Source organism: Centroberyx gerrardi, chromosome 10, assembly GCF_048128805.1.
Source record: "Centroberyx gerrardi isolate f3 chromosome 10, fCenGer3.hap1.cur.20231027, whole genome shotgun sequence".
Lineage (NCBI taxonomy): Eukaryota > Metazoa > Chordata > Actinopteri > Beryciformes > Berycidae > Centroberyx > Centroberyx gerrardi.
In genome coordinates, this window is record NC_136006.1 from 8310892 (window position 1) to 8337395 (window position 26504).

The 26504-nt window shown below is 40.3% G+C and overlaps 1 protein-coding gene across 1 annotated transcript in view; it reads left to right on the forward strand.

Annotated features, from left to right (window-relative positions):
- The first annotated feature begins 362 nt into the window (after positions 1-362).
- The window catches only part of mlphb (melanophilin b), a 34670-nt gene continuing 8528 nt past the window's right edge, over positions 363-26504 (forward strand). The window contains exons 1-8 of the mRNA XM_078286211.1: positions 363-463; positions 3239-3398; positions 13905-14126; positions 15081-15208; positions 18031-18072; positions 19860-19915; positions 22713-22899; positions 23530-23777. Of these exons, the coding sequence (XP_078142337.1) occupies positions 3271-3398; positions 13905-14126; positions 15081-15208; positions 18031-18072; positions 19860-19915; positions 22713-22899; positions 23530-23777 (1011 nt within the window). The 5' untranslated portion in view covers positions 363-463; positions 3239-3270. The remainder of the gene's footprint in view (positions 464-3238; positions 3399-13904; positions 14127-15080; positions 15209-18030; positions 18073-19859; positions 19916-22712; positions 22900-23529; positions 23778-26504) is intronic.

The window sequence follows — 26504 nt, forward strand, 5'->3', positions numbered from 1 at the left end:
ACAGTGAAAACAGAAATTATTCAAGAGCATTATTCAAATTAGTTAAGAGCGATCAGTATGATGTAAAAAGTCAGAAATCAGATCAGATATTCAAGTAGAGCAGTCAGTATCATGGTCGAATGCACACTGTTGGTATGTGCATTCTTCTTAATTATTATTGCTTCTTAATTGATTGATTCATCATAGATTGGGCATTTCCCAATGCACAGGTAAATCAATAACCATCACAAAAGTTTTCGTTACACTGTGAATAGAGCCAGCGGGGCCAAAGCACCAAAGCGTGACCTTTTGCAGTGAGGCCAGGGAGGCGGAGAAGAGCCTTGCCTCCCAGCCCTTCGTCCTCCTGGTTAACTAGACATGTGATCAGCATTGCTGTCTGCTACTTAGCTTGTCCTGCAGTCAGCCTGGTCTGCTCTCCAGGGGAAAAACACCCGCAGGCTGCTCAGTCAACACCGAGGTCAAGGTAAGTTACAGCGCTCACTGATCTACAGACGATGTTGAAGAGTTATGTTATGAGGTTAATAATTGATGTTAAAGCCTGCCTGTGTTTGAATCCCAGAGGTCTTATTGCAATCTACTGTTAATTCTATTGGACAGGATGATACTTTTCTTGCCCCCAGAAAATTGTGTTATTGATACTGCCAGTGGGCTACAGGGATATGGCTCTCAACTGTGAGAAGGTCCCAACCTGTTATCAGAGACACAAAGGATGTATTTAGGAGTGTTTGAAAAAAATGCTAACTAATTTGTTTCATCTTGCACCAAGGCTGCCCTTTCTAGACCTTCAGATAGGAACGTGTATTGTGGCTTGAATGGGAATAAAATAGGGATACATGCTTGATCTGTGTTGCACTTTTGCCGGTGAAACTACTACATGACTGTGTCTGCATACTGTACATGTTATCAGGCCTAGCCTTCCTTTTGCAAACATGAGGAGTCTTTCAAATGTGCACCTGTTGAATCATGTGCGTTTGCAGCAAATGTAATGCGTACAAATCTTTCAAGAGCACACAATATACAGTCCATTGAAGATTTGATCGCTTTGAGAATAAGGACAAAGGATATTGTAATGTAATTTGTAGTTTGTTTGGTTTTCTTAGTGTTGCCTTAATGTACCAGAATGAGATGCCAAGTGGCTCACACCCGCTAAGCAAATACATATAGGGCCTAGGTATACTACCTGGAAATGTGATTCCCTCCTTAAGTGCATGAATATGACTGTGGGAAAGTTGTCTGCAGTAATATTCCATTGGTAGAAGAATACAATACGCATCTCAGATTCTAGCATTTAGATGTGATTTGTTGTTTCATAGCCAAACTGGTGTGCTTGCTCTTGACATTAGTTGCCATTTACAGAAATAGAAATTAGATTACCGCATCATTTGACCATTGTTTTATGTGGCCCGTGAAAAACAAAACAATTATGTGATGTCCCTGAACATTCCTGTGTGTATATGTGTGCGTGTGCGTGTGAGGGTCAGTGTAAGTGCGTGTTGCGTTTACGTATGCATGTGAGTATTGCTCTGCCAACACGGGTGGAAGTTTGCTCATCTTCTGAAACTAAATCAATCCATTGTGAAGCTGGACCACAGGAAATATTTGGGTAGGCTCCATTTAACAGAGACTGCAGACTGTGAGTAACCTAACAGTGTGATGGCTAAACTGTGCCGAACCTACGCAGATCACAGGGAAGCAGTAGGGAGCTGTCTTAGTGTGAGGCAGAGAGGTTTTAAACACCTGATCTGGGCAAACACTTCCAACACAACCAGTCACTGACCCTTGATCAATACTATTATTCTGCTCTGCTTTGTGAAGGCAAAACAGCAGCAGCCTAAAAATCCATGCAGCCTTCAAATTCCTGACAAGTTTTGGGTATCATTGGCTCATGACTGGCAGCTTAAGAATGACTCAGAATCACATGAAAGCAATTCCATATACTTTCTCAATGCAGTAAGAGTAGGTATAAGTGATACATCGGTTTCAAAGTACTTTCATGTGATTTTGAGAGTAATAGTTTCATACTCCATTCACCTGCTCCTTGCTAACAAATGCAAAGAGGAAGCAGACACCAATTTCTCAGAAAGAGAGACTGTGGTGAAAAGTTTCTAAAAATCCTGAACCTTCCCTTTTCACGGTGCCACAAACCGTACTTTCCACATTTTGGTAGGTCACAAAAAGTGACAAGATGACAGTTTAGCAAGTTTGACTGTCTAAAAGCCATTCACACACTGAATCCCAGTGTGAAAATAAACACTCATTGTGTTGCGGTCTGTAAGTGTTTTTTAACACCTACGTAATGATCCCTCATTGCAGTCTGTCATTATAGCAAATGGGCCTGTTGTATGGATGCTGCTGGAATTTACTTAACTATTATTATAAACCCTCGGAGGTCCTGGGACGCCTCAGTCCAGGAAGTTGCTGTTCCAACCAGGTTTATATTCAGTCTTGTTGTATTTATCACAAACTTAATGGCAACAATAAAAACTTGCTGCCAGTTCAGGTATGGGGGATGGAAGGAAGGAAGGAAGGAAGGAAGGAAGGAAGGATATACTGTATGATATGTATATAAATATATGTAGTATGTATGATGTAGTATGGTATATTACATGTATATGATGGTATGTAAAGCCCTTTGAGACTTGACTGTGATAAAGAGCGATGTAAATAAACAAGACTAGACTATATAAATAAACAAGTCTAGACTGTATAAATAAACAAGACTAGACTTGACTAGACTAGACTAGACTAGACTAGCATAGACTAGACTAGACTGGAAGAAAAGAAGGAAGGAATGAACAACTAAGTGATTTCAAAAGTTATTAAGCAATTAATTGTTTAACATGGAATTAAAAAGCTTATCTTTGGACCCCAAAACACTAACTACTGTATCTATAATCGCTGACCAGCTGATTAAGGTTCAGGTCATGTTATGAACCTCTGTGCATTATGTTGCATAAAATGTTAGGCAGTGCAACTTATTCAGAAAACAAATGCTATCGATCCATTTTTAAATTAACAATGTTCTGAGTGCAGGTTTACATTCATTTTTTCTCTCTGAACGATAATCGGCACTCTGCAAAACTCTGTCATCTCTTTAAAATTATTATTCCTTTGACATTTCTCTTCCCATGTTGCTCCCACCCTCATACCTCTCTCTCAACAGTCTTCAGGTAGAATAACAGCATTATTTCACATGCTCTGCAAGCAACCAATTTGATCTTTTATTACCCCACTGTAGCCCAACACCGGCTTACAGGCATAAAGTTCACCATGATGCCTGGCATGACTGAGGGGAAGAAGCTGGATCTTTCCAAGCTCACAGATGAGGAGGCCAAGCATGTGTGGGATGTCGTCCAGCGAGATTTTGACCTGAGGAAGAAAGAGGAAGACAGACTTGGGTAGGTTGAAAAGATAACATAGCTGTTTTATTCCAGATGAAGATCTGCCTCTCAACAAATACCCACAGCTAGCCAGTCTTTTGATGCTGAACTCTTCGCCAGTGAGAGTTAGCCTCACTTTGGACTCCTTCCTCTCTCTTTTTGGGGGTTTATGCTTTGTGACCTTTGAAATTTTGACTTTCTGTTTGTGGCTTTGTACAATGTCAGCAGTAATGCGTCATGTATTGCTGCAACTATACTTACTATTGCTGTGTTTGTTCTTTCAAATCTGTACTTATTTTGATCGAATATAATATGTGGACAAATACTGACATCATATTTCTATTGAATCATATACCCATCTGTTAAATCATAACTCCTCTGTATTGTACATTTGATTTGTATCTATGTATACTGTGGTACTTAAATACCTTCCATTGAATGCATACTATGTAACCATGCAGTGGAAATCAAGGCTTTTGTTCGTTCAGATGGATATCCCTCCAGCATCTGCTCCTTTTAATCACCATTTCTGTGATCTAGGATTACAAATCAAGTGTTCTTGCTAGAGTAAAAAAAAAGGACACTGGCATGCTGTTCACTTCTCCTCAGATGACAGTCAGGAGAATATTGATGAGGATGTCAATTCTTCTGAATTAATTGTTAATTCAAGGCAAGAACTGCTGCAAATGTTACAAGGAATTCAGAAGTTGCTTTGAAAAGAACTTTAACAGATTTAGCAAACTCAATTTGCCATCCAGTGTCATGAACAAGAAAAAAGCACCTTGATTCTACTTAGCTGTTCTTCTTAACTTCATGACGGCTTCATTCCAGTGTACTAGCCTGTGAAAAGTATTATAAGTGCACAATAACGCTGTGTTAGTCCACAGTGAAAATATCCCTCACACATTATGTGCTTTCAAGGGTTTCAAACTTTTGCACTGGATATTACACAGGTCATTACGCGGGAATAGGCCACTGTAAAGACTTACTGTATTCGTCTCAGATGTTGGTTCAGTGCACCGTAACATGTCAGCCTGAGCTTAACTGAACCACTCACATTCCACGGTGAGCCAGCAATCACATGACCTGACATCAAACCCATGCATGTAATACCAGATAATTGGTGATCTGCTGTTTTTTTTACACTTAAAGAAGATGGATTCTACAAATCATCGGTTTCTGTTTGTATGCTGGATGATCAACCGGTTCTTGTGATGAAACCCTAACCCTGAAATCAACATGAGATCCACCATTTGAAAAACACCTACACTTACAATAGGACCATTTACTTGCTATATTCTACCAAACATGCCAGAAGGGTGGACTAACTCTGTAGAGCAGTACGTCAACAACAGCTGATTCAGATAATTTGCTCCTGACTCAGAGGCTGCTGCTCTGTCTGTCACATGTCTCCTGGGAAATGGGCACTGATGGACGGTACAGATATCAGACTGTGGGAGGAAGAGGTTTAGGGAGAATTTCCTCATATCCTGCATTGTGGATGAGGATGAGGATCCAGCAGCAGTCTGGTGCTGGTGAGAGCAGGAATAATGGTCCACAAAACGATGAAAACATTCAACCGCACACCAAAAGGCTTTACACTTATCATATATACATATCTTTAATGGCATATCATTTTAAGGCATTTAGCTGACACTCTTGATGAGAAGGTAGGATCTTGATCAAGGACAGTTCTGCAAGACACATTGCTGCAGACTGGGATCAAACCTCTGACCTATAGAGGCTTTGCAGTTGCATTGCAAATCTCCTTGTAACCACATCATGGAGGTCCAGTGGAGAAGTGGCTGTGTGGGAATAATGGCTAAATATATTACAAGCGGGATAGAAATAGAGAAGCTTAATTTAATAATAATGAGGCAGATTTGTTTCTAAGTTTAGCTTACAGTAAACGGTCTTGTCTTTAGCCCTAGGAGTTGAGAGTCAGCTCAGTTAACCTGAACAAACCTGAAAAAAGAATGCATGCTTAGTCAACTTGTCTGGTTAAATAATGTGTAGTAATAAACCTCGTCATTAGGTTGTTCACAAAAACACTTTGGTTGGCAAGCTACATCTGTTGCAGTATCGCATAAGAATTTCATGCGATTCCAGCAAATGAACCTGGATGTCAAAGCTGACTGGTGGATTGTTTGATAGCTTGTGTTACAGCAACAATAATATTGTAATAGCATGGCATATCTGGCCATTTCAGTTTTCATTGAATTGCGGCCCATCTCAATATGGTTCATATTTTATAGTGTGCGACAAGTGCTTGTGACTCCGGCAACTTGCTTCACAAACATGATTATTTTTATTCCTCATGTGAAATCTCTTTCTGAAGATGGTTATCCAAGACACAACAATATGATTACCTACTGGTTCATATTATGTTCACCAGGAATTAAATGTTTCTGTTTATTTTTATCAAAGCTAATCCTCAGGCTTGTTTCTGCCATTTGAATCACTTTAAAATGATCCAGACCTTGAGATACTCTCCGAATCAATTCAGACAATTTCCTGTGATTAGCTGAAGTTCCCTTCCACAGAGGATTGAATTGTCACTGCCAAACACAGTGCTTGTGTCAGGTTGTCTGTGGACAAGGACAGGAGTCTTTTTGCACTGATTTACCTGCATAACATCATGGGACTCAAACCCTCTGGTCACCTGCCTGCCTCTCAAAACTTCAGTAGAGGAGCAGAGGAACATGAGAGTCAGAAAGCAGGTTAAAACAAGAGAGAATATCTGTTTTTGGCACCAGCCAGAGGTCAAATCTGATTTTACCAACCAACATCTTATTGTGCAGAAAACCCTTGTGGAAGATCTGATGTCTCCCTTTTATAAGACCTACATATTATACTATATTAGTCTGGTGTATACCATGAAATGACATCACAGGCTACATTTTGTATTTTTGTGCCTAACGGCCCTGCTCCACTACAGCCATCGGGCGTCAGGCATTGCCATCAGCCGGCAGCCATCGAAGGAATGATTCCTTTACCAGCAGTGAAAGATGCTCCACTGCTCGTGTTGCGTTTTGATTGTTTTCTGGTGAATCCATTCAAAAGTCAACACACTCTGTGGAGCAGGGAGAACGTCATGTTGGCGCAACGCTGATGGCAACGCGACGCGACACTGGTAGTGGAGCTCCAACGTAAGAGACTTAGTGAGGAATCAGGATCACAATTCATTTGATGGTATAATACAATGTAGAATATGTGATATGTATAGTGTGTAATGCATAATATATGATGCAAGGGAAACACAGCCTCAAAGGGACAGTGCAAGACAAATGCCATACAGTAGAGTGTAAAAATAAGTCAAATGTATTCTGGATATTCATTCAATATAAATTCAACTCACATCCTTACATAGCACCAATTTTCCAGATTGTTGCATGCATTGAGTTCTTCAGTTAAACACTTTTGATATCTTTCATCTGGCCCAGTACCTTTGCACAAGCGTAAACCCAACCAGTAGTTTGGCCTGTCATGCGTTCTTTACAGGTTTCTCTTGAGGCAGAGACTGTAAGTGAAACTCACCTGACTGATTTTCATCCAGATGATGCAGCCTTGCAGGTGGAGTGCAGGGCGATACGTTCTGCGTATCACATTCTGCGGCAATATATAGAGGAAATGTGGGCCTCAGCTGTTAACGAGTGAATGTGGAAAAAGTTTCCCCTTGTAACAGAGAATTGCCTAGCTAAGTCACAAGGCCAATTTTAACGATGCTGCAGCTAAATGAAAAACAACTCTCTCTCTCTCTCTCTCTCTCTCTCTCTCTCCTTCCCAAATAGAAGACAGCACTGTTCCTCTTCTTCAACAATTGCAACCACTTTAGGTTTTGTTCCGGTGCCAATGTTCTTCTTCAGCTATTTGTTTCCCGTTCAAAATGAGCAGTTGTTTGCTGTTCAGGCAATTGTTGTTTTCATCCGAGGCTTTTGGAACCTATAAATAGGTACAGATTTTTATTCATGTGGTTTACTTTCAAAACTGTCACGCCTGGATCCTGTGAAACCACAGATATGCCGGATCATAAAATGAAAGAACATATTTTGGAAATAATTTGGAGTTTGTTTTCAGCACACAAAAATAACACAGAGTTCATATAATCTCATATAAGTTCATATACGTTTTATTTTCAAGGTTTGTTTGGTCTAAAAATTCATACTGGGAGAGTTAATTGTCAAATGATTTGTTTATAATGGAAGTTATTGGCTTTTTCCAATAGGACTTTCCAAATTTCAAACAAACTTACAGCAGCATCCACATACTATCTATACTGCATTAGTACAAACGATTTTCTAAATAGTTCCTCTTGTGGGTGGAGCATCATTAAAGAAAACAGGTAAAGATTGGTAACTCGTACTCTAGCTGTATTTTCTGGAACTGACCCCAGCATGTGTCCAGCATGTGACTGTGCTGCAATTGGATTGTATTTGCGGGTGTTTTTCTTGGTTATCTACTCTCTCAAAACTCGGTTGGTTTGGCTAAATTGGTTTGGCTGAGACAGGACCGGTCTGTCTCTGGATAACTGCAGGATAATTCTGTGGTTCTTTTTCACCCTGATTCAGACATTCAAACAACATTGCGCTCTGCAAAACAATACTTTCACTTGTCTGCCTTGAGATTTATTCAAAGGTTTCAACACAAATTAATCCTTCATAGTCCTTCATAGTCTACCTACTGAAGAACATTTTCCTTACATGTGCAGCTGCCACAGCGAAATATTAAACACGGGGTTTGAAATATTTGATCTCTTAAATTCAGAAACCTAAATGTAAGAGCTGAACATCTGTGATAAATGTGTGATTAAAAGCTTGAGTTGTCCAAATTGTGTTTTAATGAAGCAGATCAACAGCTGGACTGTGTATTCCAGTAGTTTATAATTCTTGGGGAAATGGAAGAATCAATTATTTTTGGTTTTTAGTTTTGGTGAATGGGACGAGCGAGTTGCAGTAGGCTTGACAGTTTAAGTACTGTTTGTTAGGAATGGCTGATGTGAATGTTGAAAGAATAATGGATTGTGGCGTTCACTCAGCAAAATGTTGGTTGGTTTTTGCAGACTAAGGATGGTTAGTAATCTGAGCAAGGACAGATGTTCGACTGGTATCACCGTACCACTGAAAGTACATGGAACTTTTCAGGAACATTTTAGTATGGAAACATGGCTTCCTCTTCCTCTTGAGATTCAATGAGCAGGAGTAGAAACTCAAAATACAAAGCAGCATAGAACTGTGTAAACAACGCTAAATGCTAAGTAATGCTACATAAAAACATCAATGTACCAAGTTTCATCCATTACCATTAAGTGACTAGTATCTTTTCACATTTCCAGTCTATCTATCTTTCTATCTATCTATCTATCTATCTATCTATCTATCTATCTATCTATCTGTCTATCTGTCTATCTAATACACCTAAAATCAAATGAATGGCTTCCTTCACGTGATGACATCGTATAACAGGCTGTTTGAAAGGCGTTTTGGCCAAGGATGTAACCAATCAACTGACGGGAAATGGAAAATTGTCTGCAAAGCTAGTCATCTGTGGGCTGCAGCTAAGGTCTTTCTCTGGAAACCATTATGCTATGGTTTTAGACTCAATAATCCTTTCTGTGTGTCTCTGCATCTGTGCCCGTGTTTGTTTCGGTCCCTGTTTCTTTATTTCTCTCTCTGCCTTATATCAAGTATGGAGGTTATGATAAATGGTCAGAAACTTGCTTGAATTCACTTGCAAAGAAAGACACAGAGGCGACTGGAAGATGTTAAGAGAAAAGACTGAGAGACAAAGAGGAGAAAGACGGTCAGAATCAAAGTAAAAGAGAGAAATAAAACTAGAGAGAGGATGATTTGTGTATAGGCGGACACTGAGAGGAGATCACCATGTATGGAAACACACGCAGTTACTCGGGTCTTCATAACTGTCTGCTCCTAAGTGAATGTCTGGCTGCCGCAGCAGGATTCCTGAGCTTTGCCAGTTAAGCAAAAACACTGCAGTTCCTGGTTTGAATCAAATAACGGGAGGAAAAGGAGGATTTTGAGGACATACTCGTGTGTGATATTTGGTAATACTGTCTAGAACATCTACGAAATGGACTTAGTCAAGAACTATTTTGTTAAGGTTCTTTTTATAGCGTTGACTTTATTTAATTGTGCATGAGAGAAGCGAGAGAAATGGGGAAAGACATGTGGCAAAGGTTATGAGTCAGCTGCAAACCCGTATTGCGAGTTCACAGTCCACTAAACCACCAGAAAACATCAGCAAACAATTTTGTTATATGTTTTGAATTTATATTGTTAGACCAGCTTAAACTGCCAGATATAATGTGAGCGGTGTCTGCTGTCGTTTGAAATCTCGTTCGCCGTCTTGTCGCTCGGTTTCTAGAATTAACATTACAGTAAACATCTTACAAATTTCTAATTCCCTTACCGATTCCAATAGTTCTTTGCAGTTTGAAGTTTCAGAGTCATGCTGAAGTTTCTCATTCATTCATTTTCCCATTTTTGGCATGCCATCGCACTCGTCTTTGATATTGAATCTTGACCGCCATGTACCGATGCAGCTTGGAAGTTGCCTACAGCATGGATCTTATTCAAATCACAGAAGGTCAGGATGTATACCAAGTCTCTGGGATTTCATGTTTCAGAGGAGGACAGATTTAACAGATATTACTCGCTAATGTCCAGCAGCTGCTGAGCTGTATCTGCAGAAGGTTATAGGGTCGTTACAAAGTTTCCCTTTTATCCCTATGACCTGGGCATGATTGAAGAAGCCTGAAAAAAAAAGAAACCCAACAATAAGCATCCTCTCATCCTTAGTGGGTGTTTGCCAGAGTCTGCCTGCACTAGATGGCATGTGGGACTTGTTAGGTGAACTTCTCTCGTTGCTGCCGTCAGCATCTTGTGGCACTGAGTGAGGCTGCTGCTTTTCCAAGTATCACCATGAGTCTGCTTCTCCTCTCAAACTTGTGCTGAAGAAAAGTCATGAAGTGATTTGTAAGTGTAAGGAGTGGCCAAGAACGTTGGTGTCACACAGAATTGAGGAAAGATCTGTTTGTTAAATGGGATTTGGCTTTGCCTTTTTTTTTTTTAAAGCATTTTGAGTAGAATTCAGCTGTGGTTGTGCCTGGAGTTGATGCATGGTACCGGTATAATTATTAGCTGATGACAGAACATTTTCAAACATCCATCATGGAGTTCAGGGCAACTGCAGTTGAACCAAAACGTTAAGTAGTGTTAGGGGATACTGGAAGGATGACAGGCTTCAGTGCTGCATATGTTTTATGTTTTATCATGCTTTTATTTCTTATGTGTCTTTGTCCTTTTTTTTTACTCTGTCTCTTATGTGTTTTTTTGTTGTAGTTTTTTGCCCGACTGACATGAGGCTCGTGATCAAGAATTCCAATGCATTTTTATGTAAATGGAAAATAAACTTGAAACTTGAAACTTGAGTGAAAGATCTCTACTCAAAAAAGTAATATATTATGCATTACTCATTTTAAAGATAATTGTGTTGCTATGAACTACCAGCTGAGAGGATTTTGACTAATTATGAGGAAGGGGACGGGGTGGATTGGATTGGTAATTGTAGTATAATAACTGAAAATGTAATAGTGAAATGTGTTATGCTACTTGAATAGTCATCATACTGTAAAGTGTTACTGAGTAACGCATTACCACCCAGCACTAGTGAGCACAAGGGCAAAAACTTGAGACCACCGCCAACCACACTGGTGTTCCTGCTACTTCTTATTTTATGCGTAACAGAACCATGAAGAGTATCTGTTGAACGAAACATTGCTTTCTTCCATATGAGCCTTCAAGACAACCAGTGTTTAATTTAATTTAATTTTGACTTGACTATGCCTTTTACTCAGCGGAACTGGAACAAACAAAGACATGCTAACATGTTAAATATAAACCAGAGCAGCAGTAAGACAGAAGGTTTTGAAGGCCTATCCTCACTTAGCCTCACTCGGGAAGAAAATGACAGAAATACTGCTGTGATAGATGTCTACTGTGTTCTTTACTGTAAACTGTAACTGTTTCTGACCCAAACTGTGAGTCCTGCAGATAGATAGATAGATAGATAGATAGATAGATGGATAGATAGATAGATAGATAGATAGATAGATAGATAGATAGATAGATAGATAGATGGACGGATGCATGGATTGGGTGTAGATTTAGATATACAGTAGGTATAGATATAGATATATATATATAGATATAGATATAGATAGATATATAGATAGAGATAGATTGATAGATAGATATAGATATTGTTGATGCTGATGTAAATATAGATATTGATGTCAATGTAAGTATAGATATGGATATAGATATTGATGTAGATATAGATATAGATCGATATAGATATATAGATATATAGATATAGATATTGATGTCGATATAGATATAGACATAGCTATTGATATATAGATATATAGATATAGATATATTCTAACACACACTCATGTCTCTAAAACAGTTTGGTGCCAGACCATTTCATAGCTAGAACAATTAGTAGCCAGTTCATTCAAGTGGACAGAATTTGAATTTATTTGTCATCAATATAGAAGGGATTTTGTAAGATTATATATTCACTTTTGCCTTTGCATTTTTCACATGCACCTTTGTAGTCCCACAGGATTAGCAGAACATATTATAGGCTATCGGTTCATGCAATGGGTCCCGTGACGTTTTAGCATACTATTTTTAATTTTTAATTTCATTTTTATTATGTTATGCTAACTTATATATTAATACAGTAGCGATTAGGGTCTAAATCAAGAGGCTAGGCACAGTGGATCTATATCTCACCTGTCTAAATAACACTTTCATAATTTGTAACAGCAGACCCAAATGTTTCCTGGAGATGCATTGCAGTATTTTTGCCTTAACTGGACTTACTGGACTTTTCCATGTAATAAGGCTGACATAATATTTACACAGAGATGCAGAAATGAAGCCATGTGTTCCATGTGTTGACAGCCATCTCCTAGCTCATGTTTGTTAGCCAGAATTCATGCCTCATATAACTTTTGTACAATGCAATGGTATAAAGTTTTTTTTTATTATTTCTTTTAGCTGTATTCAAGTTTCTAAAAACATGAGTAATACCTGGGTTGGGTAGGGTAGGTTCCCAGAGTCTCTCAGAATACATTATTTTTTACTTAACATAACGGAATACATTTGTGCATTTGTGTTTTTTTGTTTTTTGTTTTTTGTTTTTTATTTAGAAAATATGTCATGACAGATATTCCTTTAGGCTACTACTCAACGCTATGTAGTGAACTATGTTGCGACAGCAATGTTGGTGTTTTGCCATTTCTGAGTTGTAGCCATAAAATATGTGGAGTCAGCAGTGGACTTAGACAGCCATGCTTGTATGTCAAACACCTAAGAATTATAATGCAAATAATTTTCTTTCTTTCTTTCTCTGTTTATTTTAACCTGCTTTGAGTACCAGATGGGTGCGGTTGCCATAATGACACTATTTGAAAGTCAATGTAGTATACTTTTTGTGATCCTTTATTGACCCCCAAAGTACAAATTTGTTTTTGTTTGCTGAGTAATGCAGATGAACCTCTTGCACAAGGACACAAGCTACAAGACACTAATCTGTTGCATAAGGATACATTAAAAGTCATTTTCCTTCAAGAAATACACAAATCTCTCTTTTTTTACTGTTTATAATGAATAACTTTTTTTGTCTTATCTTATCTTTTGTCTTATGTTGTTCCATTCTTTTAACATATGGTCTCCTTTAAGACAGCAAGAAGCAATAACTCTGTCTTCAGCCATAAACTGATGGCATTTTTTTGGCTTCGGGCTATTTGTGTTGCCATATATTTGATTGTGCTCACTGGAGAGATAGTTAAAAGAGAGGGACTTGTGTTACCCGGAGCCAGTTGCGTAGTTAATACCACTGATATGTTACCAGATGTGAAAGAAAATCCACTGAAGGCATGGAAAATGAGCCTTTGTTTTTTAAATTTGTTTTGTTTGCTGCTGTTTTGCTGTATACCTCGCAGGCTTTAAGCACTCAGGCCCTCACACAGATTCTTTACTGCAGCCTGATGCCTCAAGTATTATCAGGTACTAACATGAAGACTGAAATGTTTTCCAGACAATCTTTACAGAGGAAATGTTCATAGGTAAAACAGGCCAGAATCTTGACAGAAGCAGGTGCATGCTGTATGTAAAAGTTACTGACATGGCAGATTTGGATGGGATTACATTCATGGATGTGTGGTAATAATTACATTACTTCATCTCCTCCTGTTAAAGTGATCCTACTGGGGGTTGGGGGTTAAGGTGGACAGGAATATAAACTTATTTAAATATTTGTCATCCAGCTGTTATTGTCTCTTTCCTTGGTAAACTAAGTTAAAACGTCCATTTGGCGTTTTTGTTCATTTTTCCACACATCTGCACAGCTTCATCATGACTAACAACTCTATTAATTCAAATTAGTTCATTCCACTCATCCATCCCTTCACATTTCCAACCTTGTCTTTTTTAGCGACCTGAAGACCATGATTGAGAAGGAAGACACCAAGAGAGAGTTGTTGGGCAACCAGAGCAGCCTGACTGAGTCTCACTGCATTCGCTGTCTCCAGCCCTTCAAGTTCCTGGTCAACAGTAAGCGCCAGTGTCTGGACTGCCAGCTGTTCACCTGCAAGGCCTGCAGCCGCTACAACAAGAAGGAGCACGGCTGGGTGTGCGACCCGTGTCGCATGGCCAGGTAGGAAAGACCAAATCAAACCAATTAGAAGAACATAAAATCTGAAGTGAGGCAGCATTAAAGCATAACTCTGACCATTTTCAACTCTATTCTCCAATCTTTTTCCATCGTTCTGATCAATTCTGACCAAAATCTTGTCAACTGCTTCACTATAAAGCTACTTAGTCTTGCTTGCCTGGGTGTGGCTTTCCAATACATTCCTATAGGACCAATGGACACTCCAAAAACCTCGTCTTCAATGTATTGATTGCTCGTTCATCCTCAGACCCCCTAACTCTATTTATTGCCTTTTATCACAGAAATAGTCATCAAGCTCTCACTGAATTTAATGAATCTCAATGTCAATAAAGCCCCACAGATGCAGCTTTAAAACCCATTCACTGCTCAAGCTCTGCTGAATGCCTGGTGGCGAATATGAGCTCATTTCAACTCCTTATGTAACTATTATACCACCACTATTTTTTTGTTCAGATGAGAGTGAGTACTGAAAAACATTTTTTCACTGGTCTCTGACAATGCCTGCCAAATCCCTTTCTGTGTTGCTAAATCTGCATAGCTGAATCTGACAAAAGAAATCCACCATACTTTATCATACAAGTCCAGAAATTCTTGCTCTTGCTCTGTGCAAAAACAGATGTAAAAAAAAACAAACAAACATATTGCACTTGTAGTGTATTGAACAGAATACATTAATGGTTGTGTTAACTAATTATTTGATGACGTCATGGTCATGTGCGTGTATCATGCTCTCAGAGAAGTCAAGTAAAAAGATGACTAACGGTGTCTGCTGACGTTTATTTGTGTTAGTGAAAGTAATAAAACACAACAGCACTTGTTTTTTGTATCTGAATTTGTCTCTATTTCTACAGGTGCTCTTTGTGATTAATCTCTTAATCTCTAGAAATTTGTCAATTATTCACCCTCTTTTTTTGTCAACTTCCTTTCTTTTAACAGAGTGCTGAAGATCGGCACTTTGGAGTGGTATCATGAAAATGTGCGAGCCCGCTTCAAACGCTTCGGCAGCGCCAAGGTGATGCGGTCGCTCTTCAAGAGGCTGAGCGGAGAACAGAGCGACCTGGAAGGTGAGCAACCCACTGCTGTAACTCCAATTGTCCAGATGCCTACGTGTGCGCCACCTGTTTAGAAAATACATGTAATGGTTGTACAATCTCTCAACTGCCTGGAAAAAACACTTGGTGTGGGGGAAGTGAGTGTGTAACAGAAAATAAATATGTAGCCCTCAACAGAATGGTTGTACAATCACATGGGCTGTGAAAAGTTAGAATAAAGCTGGTAGGTGTCTCGCAGGTTTGAATCCCTGAGCAACACTCCCCATTTACTTAAAGGGATGTTGAACTTTGGTAAAAAAAAAAAAAGTGGGAGACAGGACTTTGACAAAGCAGGTTCTCCCAATATATAAAAAACGAGCCTCTCACTTATTTTTTTGCCTATTTACACTTATTGATAAACGTACTATTTTCTTCGTTCCTTTGGCAAGTTTCCTCCGACCAGATTTCAGTGTTACACTTGCTCAAACTGAAAGGTTTAATAACATAAAGAAAGTGATTCACTCAACCACAACTGAGCGACACAACAATTTTTTTTAATATATTGTCAGAATCTGCTTTGTTTGCGTTTGTTTATGTGCTAGAACAGAGAATCACAGATTTTGGGGTTATATCCTGGCCAGGAAGTTCAACATCCTTTTAACCCTGCTGCTCAGTGGCCAGCAGTTGAGAATTGTGGTTGTACCGGGTTGTACATGTGCAGAAATGTGACGCGGCGTAAATCAAAGGTTACAAAACCGGTAGGATGTCAGGTCTCAGGTAAAGGTCACGGTGGAGGGGCGACCTTAGCAAATATCCATCTGTTTCTCTCATTCCTTTACAAGCCCTCAGGAGACGCTGCGGGTCCGAACTGAGTCTGCCAGGCTCACGGAGCATCGCTGCAAATCTGCTGGAGCTTACCATCAGAAATCCTCAATAAATGAAAGGCTTTGAGGAGCTTCAACTACTGCATACTATACTGTAACTGCATGGAAATGATATGTGATGCAGCCTCCTGAATCAAGCTTCAACATCTTGATATCAGTAAAAGATCACTGTGACAAGTCCATCGCTTGTGTGAATTGTGTATCAGCGTTCAAGTTCAAGAATTATACTTGTTCCTAATCCGTTCTTCATAATGTGAAATGTTTGGCTTACAGCAAGGCACACAACAATATAGCCTACATAATCCCAATGAACAAAAGGTAGAAGCAGGCTAAATACATTTATTTCAAGTTCATGCAAGGCGCATGAAGACACTCATTATAGATTTAGGGTTTGCAGCAGTTAAGATTTCTTTACAAATTTATCAAAGTGATATATGTCCCTCTCAGTGAGTCACGAGAATCAAGTTTCCTTTCTCTTTTTCAGACAGTAAGCCCTCCTCAGGAGACTGCCAAATCTGACAGAGGGATTTAATCTCTTCCGTCTTTTCTGTTTTCCGGCTTTGGCCTTTCACAGCTGTGTGGCGAGCTGCTTTCAGAGAACGTCTCTGCCTGGACAAGGCTCGGGCCTCTGGTCTCCGAATGTCAGCTTTTTATCCTCAGCTGACCAGCGCTGTAGTAGAAACACTGGCTTTTGAGTCACATATGCTGCCTGCTGCAGCTCAGGAGACAGCATCATTAACAGAGATGCTGATGAAAGGTTTTGTTTGTTTATTGCATGTGTTTAAAGTCTGATGCAGTGACGATCCTGGGCTTCATCAAAACCTTGTCAACGCGCCTTTCCCCTGTTTTCCAAGACGTTCATGAACTTCACACAGCAGTGACACCATCCTGCGGCTACACCCACAGCACATAAACCAAGTCTCCATGAAACACACTGTATATCAGCAGTGTCACATTTTCAGCATTATAATACCCAGCAGGTCCCCGAGTGAGATCATAGCATCAGGAGATCAATGAAATGTGGAGATACAGCCAGGCACCCTGGTACTGCTTACGCTGAGTCACCCTGGAGGATTTTGGGAAGGGATGCGGAGCGAGCTGGTTGGCTGGCTCGGCCCAGCGGGTCTTGTGATCATCCAGTCACATGTCTCCCATTCTGTGCCTGGAATTGAATGATCCAATCCTGCAGGGCTCCACTGGCCAGAAACAGACAGAGAGAGAGAGAGGGAGACAGAGAGAGCAGGAGAGAGATAGAGAGAGAGAGGGAGAGAGAGAGAGAACAAAGACTTTAGTTTCAGAAGAACTGCGCACATCTGTGAAGATTATATGTGGAATGCAGCTCACAGACTGCGCAAAGATGCAAACTGTAGTTATGGAACATGCACTCATAAATATGCATGTTAACAGATGCAGCGTTATGTTCATAATTATCAACCAGCAGTCACAAGTAGACTCCCATGTGACCAGCTGGCTTACATTCAACACGCATGACTGTATATACACACACATGCACACACACACATTCTTTCACTGTCTTTTTACTGTATATATTTCACTGTGGTCCGTTGGGCCCCCAAAGCTCTGAGGGTGTCGTCCTCTCTACATTGAGTCTTTGTGCACAGAGGAGATGAGATGTAACACTGCTGCTGAGAACAGTGTCTCTGTTCACATGAGGGGCACAAAAAGGATTTTAAGTCAATTAGTCGGCTATTTTGGCTCCTTAGTTTCCTGCTGTTGCTTTTGTTAATTAATTCTATTTGGAAAGTTAAGCAGCTACCTAAATTATCTCCATCTGTACGGGCATTTATTAGAGTTAATGAATGGCAAAGTTGCTTTTCATGACTCATTAATTTTCAGTGAATGATAGAATGTAATGAAAACAATCAAATCAGTGTCTAGGATGATTTGCATGAAAGTGGAATTAAACACCACTGAATCAGCCATATCTCCTCTCTCTCTTCTGTTTTCCAGAGCCACATGAATTTGATACAGAGAGTATGCCTGAGGTGCACAGTAAGTAGACTGGTCTGCATCTGTCCCTGTATGTAAGACCTGGATCAAATGGTATTTGCAAATCATTATCTGCAAATCTCCCTCATCTCAAACCATCTTGTAGATGGGTGCGGCCCGCTACATCTGGACAATCCAGACAGTGCTGCCAATCACAGAAAACTATACTCAGTTGATTTTAATATACTTTCCGGTTATTTCCTCAACTTTCCGGTGTTCATTGTGCTGGTTATCTACCCTAAGTAGGCTAAAACATATCATATAAAGTATTTGCAAATACTATTTGATCCAGGCCTTTTTCAAGTCTCTAACTACAGTCAGACAATACTAAGAAGTCCTTTTCAATAACCTACTGAGCTGCTTTATACTGTACACACTGGAAACATTATACTCTTTGTGCACTGATTTTTTGAAATTTCAGTGAGACTGTGGTCTCCCTGGCCTTGGGTTTTGATCCATCCTGGAGTCGTGTTAATGTTTAATGCTTAGTCTGCTCCTTTGTTTGCTTACCATGACTTTTATTCAGATTAATCATGATGCTTACTGTAAACATGAAAATGTGAAATTAGATTTCAGCATTGAATGCTCTCATTAATGAGAACATTAAACTATTAAATTGATCCCTTTAGGCTGTGCAGCTTTGAGCTCCTCCAGCAGTGGGCACAGTGGTTTGGGACACGACCAAGAGGTTTTGGTCAGGCTGGCACAGTCAGAGCCTGCCTGGCTTTCCCCCCAACTCATGCTGGCATATGGAGAGGGGCATGAGAGCAGAGCCAGGGAAGGATTAGTCAGGACGAGTCAATGAGATTTTTTTTTTAATGTGCTAGTATTCATCATTATAATAATAATTGTTATTAGTCATAGTAGTTTTTGTAGTACTAGCAGTAGTAGTAGTAGCAGCAGCAGTAGTAGCAGCAGCAGCAGCAGCAGTAGTAGTAGTAGCAGTAGTAGTAGCAGTAGTAGCAGTAGTAGTAATAGTAGTAGTAGTATTTATTAGTGTGTATTTCTGTTTTGTGTCCATGTGTCTGTGCGTACTGTAGATATGACTGTGATGTGGCAAAAGTGCATAAAAAATAATTTATCTTGGAAATTATAGGGATGTTCATACAAGTATACTAACTGTTCGTAACTGTTTAATGTGCATGAACCTTATCTGTTTTTGTTGTTGTTGTTGCTATGCCTGTGATTTCAGCTTTATCACTTTCACTCATCCTTGAACTCCTTCTCTTGTTTCTCTTCCATTGTTGCCAGTCTCTCTTTTTCCTCCCCTCTCTCTCCCACCCTGCATGTCTCCTTGATTCAGTAAGAGAGGGAACTTTTGGAACAAACCGTTGTGTAGAAAAGCAGCTTGCTCATAAACGCTCTCGTAAAAGTGGGACTGAAAACGCACTTTTTTGCTCTTACCTCCTTGTGCCATGCTCGCTCTGCCAGATAGAAATGTAAAACATTTGATATGCTGCAAGACATACAGTGTGCCTCTTGTTATAAAGGCCACGTTACAAAGGTCCTTGGGTTGAGAATCATCTAGTTGGTTGGAAAGATTTAAGAAGAAAATTCTGGCAGAGATGTAACACTTAAGGCTGGATGGTGAATTTCCTTTGCATAATGCGACTAAAAAAGTTCACTTTGCTCACATAGAACATGCACAAATGCACGTCCACACACAGAAACACCACAGACGTGATTTTATTTGTAGACTGCATTAGTTTTCAGATGTTTGACAAGGTATTTCATTATATGTTAGTTATTACAAGCTTTAGATTAACACCAATGTCTGTCTTCTTCATTAGTAGATGGATATGAGGAGCACAACATGGATGCCACAGATGCACAACTCTACAAAGGGGTACGGTAAATCTTTTCTTCTACTGATTTTCTCTACTGATTGTATTACAGCAGTACATGTGGTTCTTTCACATGTTCATTTTTTCTTATTCACTTCCCAACACAAAATGGATATGAGCAAATAGCTGAAACACAATCACTTCCCCCTCTCCAATCTAAGCAATCTTTGTTTGTTCATTTGGAAAGTGAAAGTAAATAGGCATCATGCAGCTATTTTGAAGGTACTTAAGTTTTTGTGACTTTGTGGCTAGCAGAAAGCATTCCAGTTATATGCATCATAAAACAAGAAGCAGATATTGATTTGTGCCCAGACAGCTGAACTTAAGTAGCTCTGGCTCTTTTCACTGCTAATCCACGTTGAGACTGAGACCTTGACATGTGGAAACCCGTAAACAATACCTGATCCGCTTCAGTTCTGTGGATTTGTTGCTCACTCCTAACATGTTTCTTGTTTGTTAATTAAAAAAACATTGTGGTGAGGGAAAACAAAGCTAATCTACACACAGACAGTTACATTCACCTTAAATTCACTGTCTGCATGCATGCGCTTTCTGACACCAGCTGACCCTGATGTTTGCAAAGGTTCACAGCGGTCAGCGCTGATATTTGTCATACTGACAGGTCCTTCCCCTTGTTGAAAGGCTGAGGTGTTTTCTTCACCAGTTATCTGCCTGGTGACTGGTCTAGGCCAACCCTTATGAGCAGTTGGAATGCCGTGACAGCTGCTGAGGCATAAGGTTAGGCATGGCGGAACCGGCACCGGCCACGGTGCATCGTGGGTAAATACCAGGCTGTCACACATAATCACACACATGAAAGAGTCCGAGAGAAAAGTTGAAAGAACCTCTGGTTAAAGTCGTGAGCTTTTAAAAGGGGCAGTGAGTCCACTGGAATTTGTCATAAAACCAAGACTACTATTGTTTATACCACAGTCTCTGTGCAGTGTAAAACCTTAGCTTTGTTTATTTTCAATCACTGCAGCGGCTGTTGAGGGGAAAAATGTTTTAAGGGAGTTTTGGACTCTGCTAGGTCCCTAAGCTCTTTTCCTTTGCTTGCAATGTGACTATTGGTTTCATTTGTCTCTCATATGACTGGACTTTTGATGGATGTTGCACAAAGAAGGATGACCAGAAGGCAGAGCGGTGCTTCCTGCATCACTGGTTGTATTTTCACTTAGACAGAGTGCCCTCTAGTGTTCCAAATAGAGTGGTGCTCTTTGAGGCCACAGTCATAAAACATAAGTGTAATGATATTAATGTAATACTTTATTGATCCCCGTAGGGAAATTCTCTCTTCGCTTGCCCCTTCCAGTGAAGTTCAAATCTCCAGAATAGTGTCTTGCTTCTTCAGTGTCTTGCTCAAGGACACTTCAGTAGGGCGGATGCTCTGCTGACACCGGGTTTGAACTTGGGTCTTCCAGTTGTAGGACAGTGTCTTTAATACAAGGCCACCCTGCTGCAACTAATACAGTTAAAGTTCTCCAAAAGCAGTGACTGACCCGAATATTTCATTGTTGTTTTAGACCCACACAGTAGTCTCTGATGTCTTTGTTATGCTCCCTTAAGTGTTGATAACCTCTTTCGTCACCCTATAGAGTGACAGTCAATGGTTATTTTCCCTTCCAACTGATAACAATCATATTCGATGACAACCTTAACAGAAGAAAATCTGTATAATTCAGATTTCTTTGAAGCTTGTAAAAAGCCTTTTGCAATGGCTAGGGTTTCTTTAAGGCTGTTTGAGAGAAGAGAGCTGTATATGTCGCTGTCCTCCTTTCCTTTCCTTTCCTTTCCTTTCCTTTCCCTCCGTTACTCTTGTCTTCGGGTCAACTCTCCTCTCTTCCCTTTTCTTTTCCTCTCTCTTCCCTTTTCAACTCTCCTCTCTTTCCCCCGCCACTTCCCCTCCTCTCTGTTGGTGATGGTGTTTCCCTTTCTGCTCTCCAAAGATGAAAAAGACCAAAAGGCTGCTTACTGTCCGTCCCTTCGATTTCGATCTGGACCGTGACTACTCCATCGACTCAAGAAGACAGTCCTATCAGGTACAAGCCGGACGACATTGCAACAAACCTGTCCCAAAACAAACTAATCCTAATCTGCACGCCTCCAGCCAAAGGCGCCCTCTGTTTCTGCTTTAGCTTCTCTCTTACTCCTTTGCCAAACCAGACAATATTTGGCAAAGGAACAATGTAGTACTGTTTAACACTGTAATTATTCATCCTCCTTTATGGCTACAGCACACACTGCAAATGTGCATGCTGGTGTATACAGACACAAACATACATTGTCACCGGGACTGCTGAGGGCCAACTGAAGCCCCATTCTGATGATCAAATCTCTTTTATGTTGTATACTTGATGTCATCTCATCATCTGATAAACAGAAAGTGCTGACAAGATAACATTTTGCCAAATGTATGGAAGAGACACACTACAGGACTGGCATGAGATCAAGTCAAGACAATGGCGTTATTACTGAGGGATCATGTGGGGAATTGATACTCGAATCCCTACTGCTAATAGAAGCCACTGCGAAAACATAACCTGTGCATAACCTGCCATTATTTGGTGGTTCTCTTTTACTCTCTTTTAATCTAGTTAGCTGGGAAAAAATTAAAGTGGCAGGTAAATTCCCAAAATGTACCCACCTCCCTTTTCTCTAAGTCTCTACATCAGTGCTAGCCCAAAATAGCACAAGATCAATACAATTTCTGTGTATTGGTAAGCAATGGTCATCAGGGAAAGATGACGATACTATTGGTCCTTCCTCACCACTCTCCATCCCCTAATTCCTCTCTCCCAGGCCCCACACTCCCAGGACATCATGGAGGGAGGCATGAGGGATTCGATGATCGCTGAGGCAGACATGGCCTCCGTTTTCCATCAGATTTTGGAGGAGAGAAACGAGAAAGATCAGGAGCCAGACCTCAATACTGAAGTCGGATGCCACTTCAACCGGAGGATGAGCCTGGGCATGGCTCTGCGACACGGTAAAGAAAAGGGGACACACATCTCTGGTCACCTGAATGGTTCCACCAATCGGTGCAATTATTATACATACAGATACACACATCATCCACACAGACAGCCCTACTAGTAGAGAGCCAAAACAGCTATGACTCCTCAGTGTTCACTTTACTGAGCCCATACTGTTCAACAAGCACACACTGTCGCCATACTGGAGGTCCACAGCTCTTAGACAGCTGAATTGCAAGAAGCTAGCATGCATGTACACCATTTGCTTTGCTAAATTAGCCTGCTGCATGGCTAGTTAACAAAGCCACAACTGTTTGTTCAGGATAACTCAGCTGATTCTTCCCAAGCTACAACTCTTAGTTCAGGAGTAGGGCTAAAGAAAAGACAGTTTAGCCTACTGTGTCACATAATCTAAATCTGGAAACAAATCTACCTCGACTGTTCACTTTTACTTATAGCATTACTGAATGGATCTAACCACACCACAACAGTTCTTTTGAGGTTTCTCTCTTTTTCTTGATTATTTTAACCTGTAAAATGTTTGTCAAGTAATGTAACTGTGTCCACTGGATTCATAGAACAAACATCATTCTGAAAGACAAGTGTTCATCTTATTCATCACGGACCCTAATCTCTTTTTACAGAAGAGATTGCGTACCCAGACAGCCGGACCATGCCGCCTCGCTCCCTGTCCCGGCTCAGCCACTCGTCATGTGGCAGCGGCAGTGTCGGGGCGCCCCGCCGCTGCAGCAGCTACCTGTCTGGCCCTTATGACTCGGAGGAGGAGGAGGAGGAAGACGAGTGTCAGCGCTACCCGCTCTATCAGTCTCACCAGCGGCCCTGCAGCCACACCTCCCAGGAGAGCCTGAACTCGGGGGCCCCAACTCCACAGGTCCTGATATGACTCACATAAATTATGCATGTTTTTGTGTACATATGAAGACATGCACACACACTTACTAGCATAAGCACACATATGGAATTAGGATATACATAGGAATTAGACATGTGACGTTCATTGTTCACAATGCTCAAAATGTGCTTTAACCTCTTAATTCAATCCATGCCCACCGCCATGCAGACATTATGTCCTATATCAATCAACGTTGCTTAACTATCTACAACCCATATGGTTTTTAATCATGGTTTGTAAAAGTTTAGAGCGTTCAGGATTTTCCTTGGCAGGGCTTTAAGGCCTCTGAAAAAGCATTTAGACCAAGAGACACTAAAACCAAGGAAAGCATTAAAAATTAAATTATTTTAGGTGGCCTGCCAGCAGCTCGAGGGGGTTTTGCCCCAGCAGACATATTGAGTGGTAGGGAACAAACTGGAACATGAAATATGCTAAGCTTGGGGTACTGTTCAGTATTAGTGTCACAATATTAAGATGGCTATGTATTTGATTTTTAAGAATTTTATGGCATTTCTGCTTTACCAGATAGTGCATTAGAGAATGAAAGGAAGAAAGAAATCGATAGTTGAGAGCCAGATTCAAACTCACAACTTTTCTTACACCTTAGCCCACTGCAATGTTCTAGGGTTCTTGTTTCTTCCTTAATAGGCCTATATCAGATAAAGGGTAAGGTTTGTTTTTATGAAAATAAACTCTACTGTCACCATAGCGAAATTATAAACTTCACATTGTCCCCAGTTGGATGAGTCACATGGGTGACGACAAATTTGGCATGAAACTCTAACACTGATGTATAATCTAATTTGTACTATCTGTAATAAAATCAGAATACATATTTCAGATCCACAATGCATATGGTGATGATATCGTTACATTCCTATTGGTTTGGATTCACATTTCTGAAAGAGAACAGATTGGCCCTTTTGTTATTCAAGGACTTTCTAACAGTGCATGTTGGAACTCTTACATACACACACACACGCACACACACACACACACACACACACACACACACACAGTCTTACTTAAGTCACTTTTGGGGTATTTACATAGACTTACATTCATTTCCTGGAGACTTACCCTAACCCTAACCATAACCACTACTTGCCTAAACCTAACCCTTACCCTAACCTTAACCTAACCCTAACCTTAACCTAACCCTAACCTTAAACTAACTCTAACCTTAACCTAACCCTAACCTTAACCTAACTCTGACCTTAACCTAACCCTAACCTTAACCTAACCCTAACCTTAAACTAACTCTAACCTTAACCTAACCCTAACCTTAACCTAACTCTAACCTTAACCACTGACCCAAAAATCAGCTTTTTACCAATTGGGGACACGGCTTTTGTCCCCAATTGCACAAGCCGTCCCCAATCAGCTGGTCTTAAGTCTGGTGTGTTTCCCTGAAAGTGACTTAAGTCATACCCACCCACACACACACACACACACACTCACACGCACACACACACACACACACATACACAGGGTGCTCTGAGTGAGCCCATCAGTTTGACACATTGAGGAGACAGCTGCTAGATCAGAGGGAACATACATAGATTACATCAGTGTCTATTTATGTGTTACCATACAACTCAGTCCCTGGAAAGGATCACAGCAACTGTTACAGTTGGATCCTGTTTATGAAAGCAGGAGAAAAAACACACTGTGTTTACCATTAGCTTGGCCGACTTTAGGTAGACTGCTTATCCTACTGCGATCAGAAATCAATAGTCTATATGTGTCTCATCATCAGCTCCTCTAGTTTAGCTGCTATTTTAATAAACAAATCTCTTCAGAAATCTCTTACAATGATGTATAATGTCTAGAATGTACCTGAGTTCAGGTGTGTTTGATTTCCGCAGTTTTTAGAAATCTCTAGTTTAATCAATCAGGTATAACTTTGACTCTCCAAGATAGATAGATATAGAAAGATAAGGCAGGTGAAAACAAAGGAAGAGATCTATGATGGAAGACTGTCATGATATCAAAGGCTTGTTGTTATCGCTCCCAGCTGGTCCTGTGCTGATTTACACCTTGCTTATCTTGTGTCATGCTAAGTTTGTCTCACAGCTGGGCAACACCAAGGAGACACGAAACAGGATACTGAGGAAAACATGGTGGACAGACAGTCCAGACATCAAAAAGACCCGTGACATTACACCTGTGCATTTCTCATCGGCTGCTATGTCCAAGCTTTCTCAGAAGACAGTTTTTAACATCCTGCATGTGCCCTGAGTGTTGCTTTGTGTTGCATTACTGACCATTTTGAAAACTGTTGAGCCAGCGAGCTTGAAAGCAAAGTGATGTGTTCAGTTGGACTATTTCTGTGGAAACAAGGTGTCAAGATGAGAATAAAATGCTGCTGTATTATAGTGGGTATTGCCACACATTGCGACACTGAATGAGCAGCATTTATTCCAAATGTGCATTAAGAAAAAATTGTATAATATAAACAACATTTTAATCTCTCACTGGAACTGGACAGCTGTTATGATTATTCTGCAGTGGAACCTCTCAAGTATTGTGAAATTGAATTTGGGGATGACGTGATTTGGCTCTGAGCTCCGAGCATCAAGACCCTGATGAGGACATGTGAAAGTGCAGCATGAAGTGCATCAAGTGGGAAATAAATGGAAGGCTATTTCTATTTGAAAGAAAAATCTCTCTACCAATTAGTCTTTTGATTAGCTCAATGTGAGT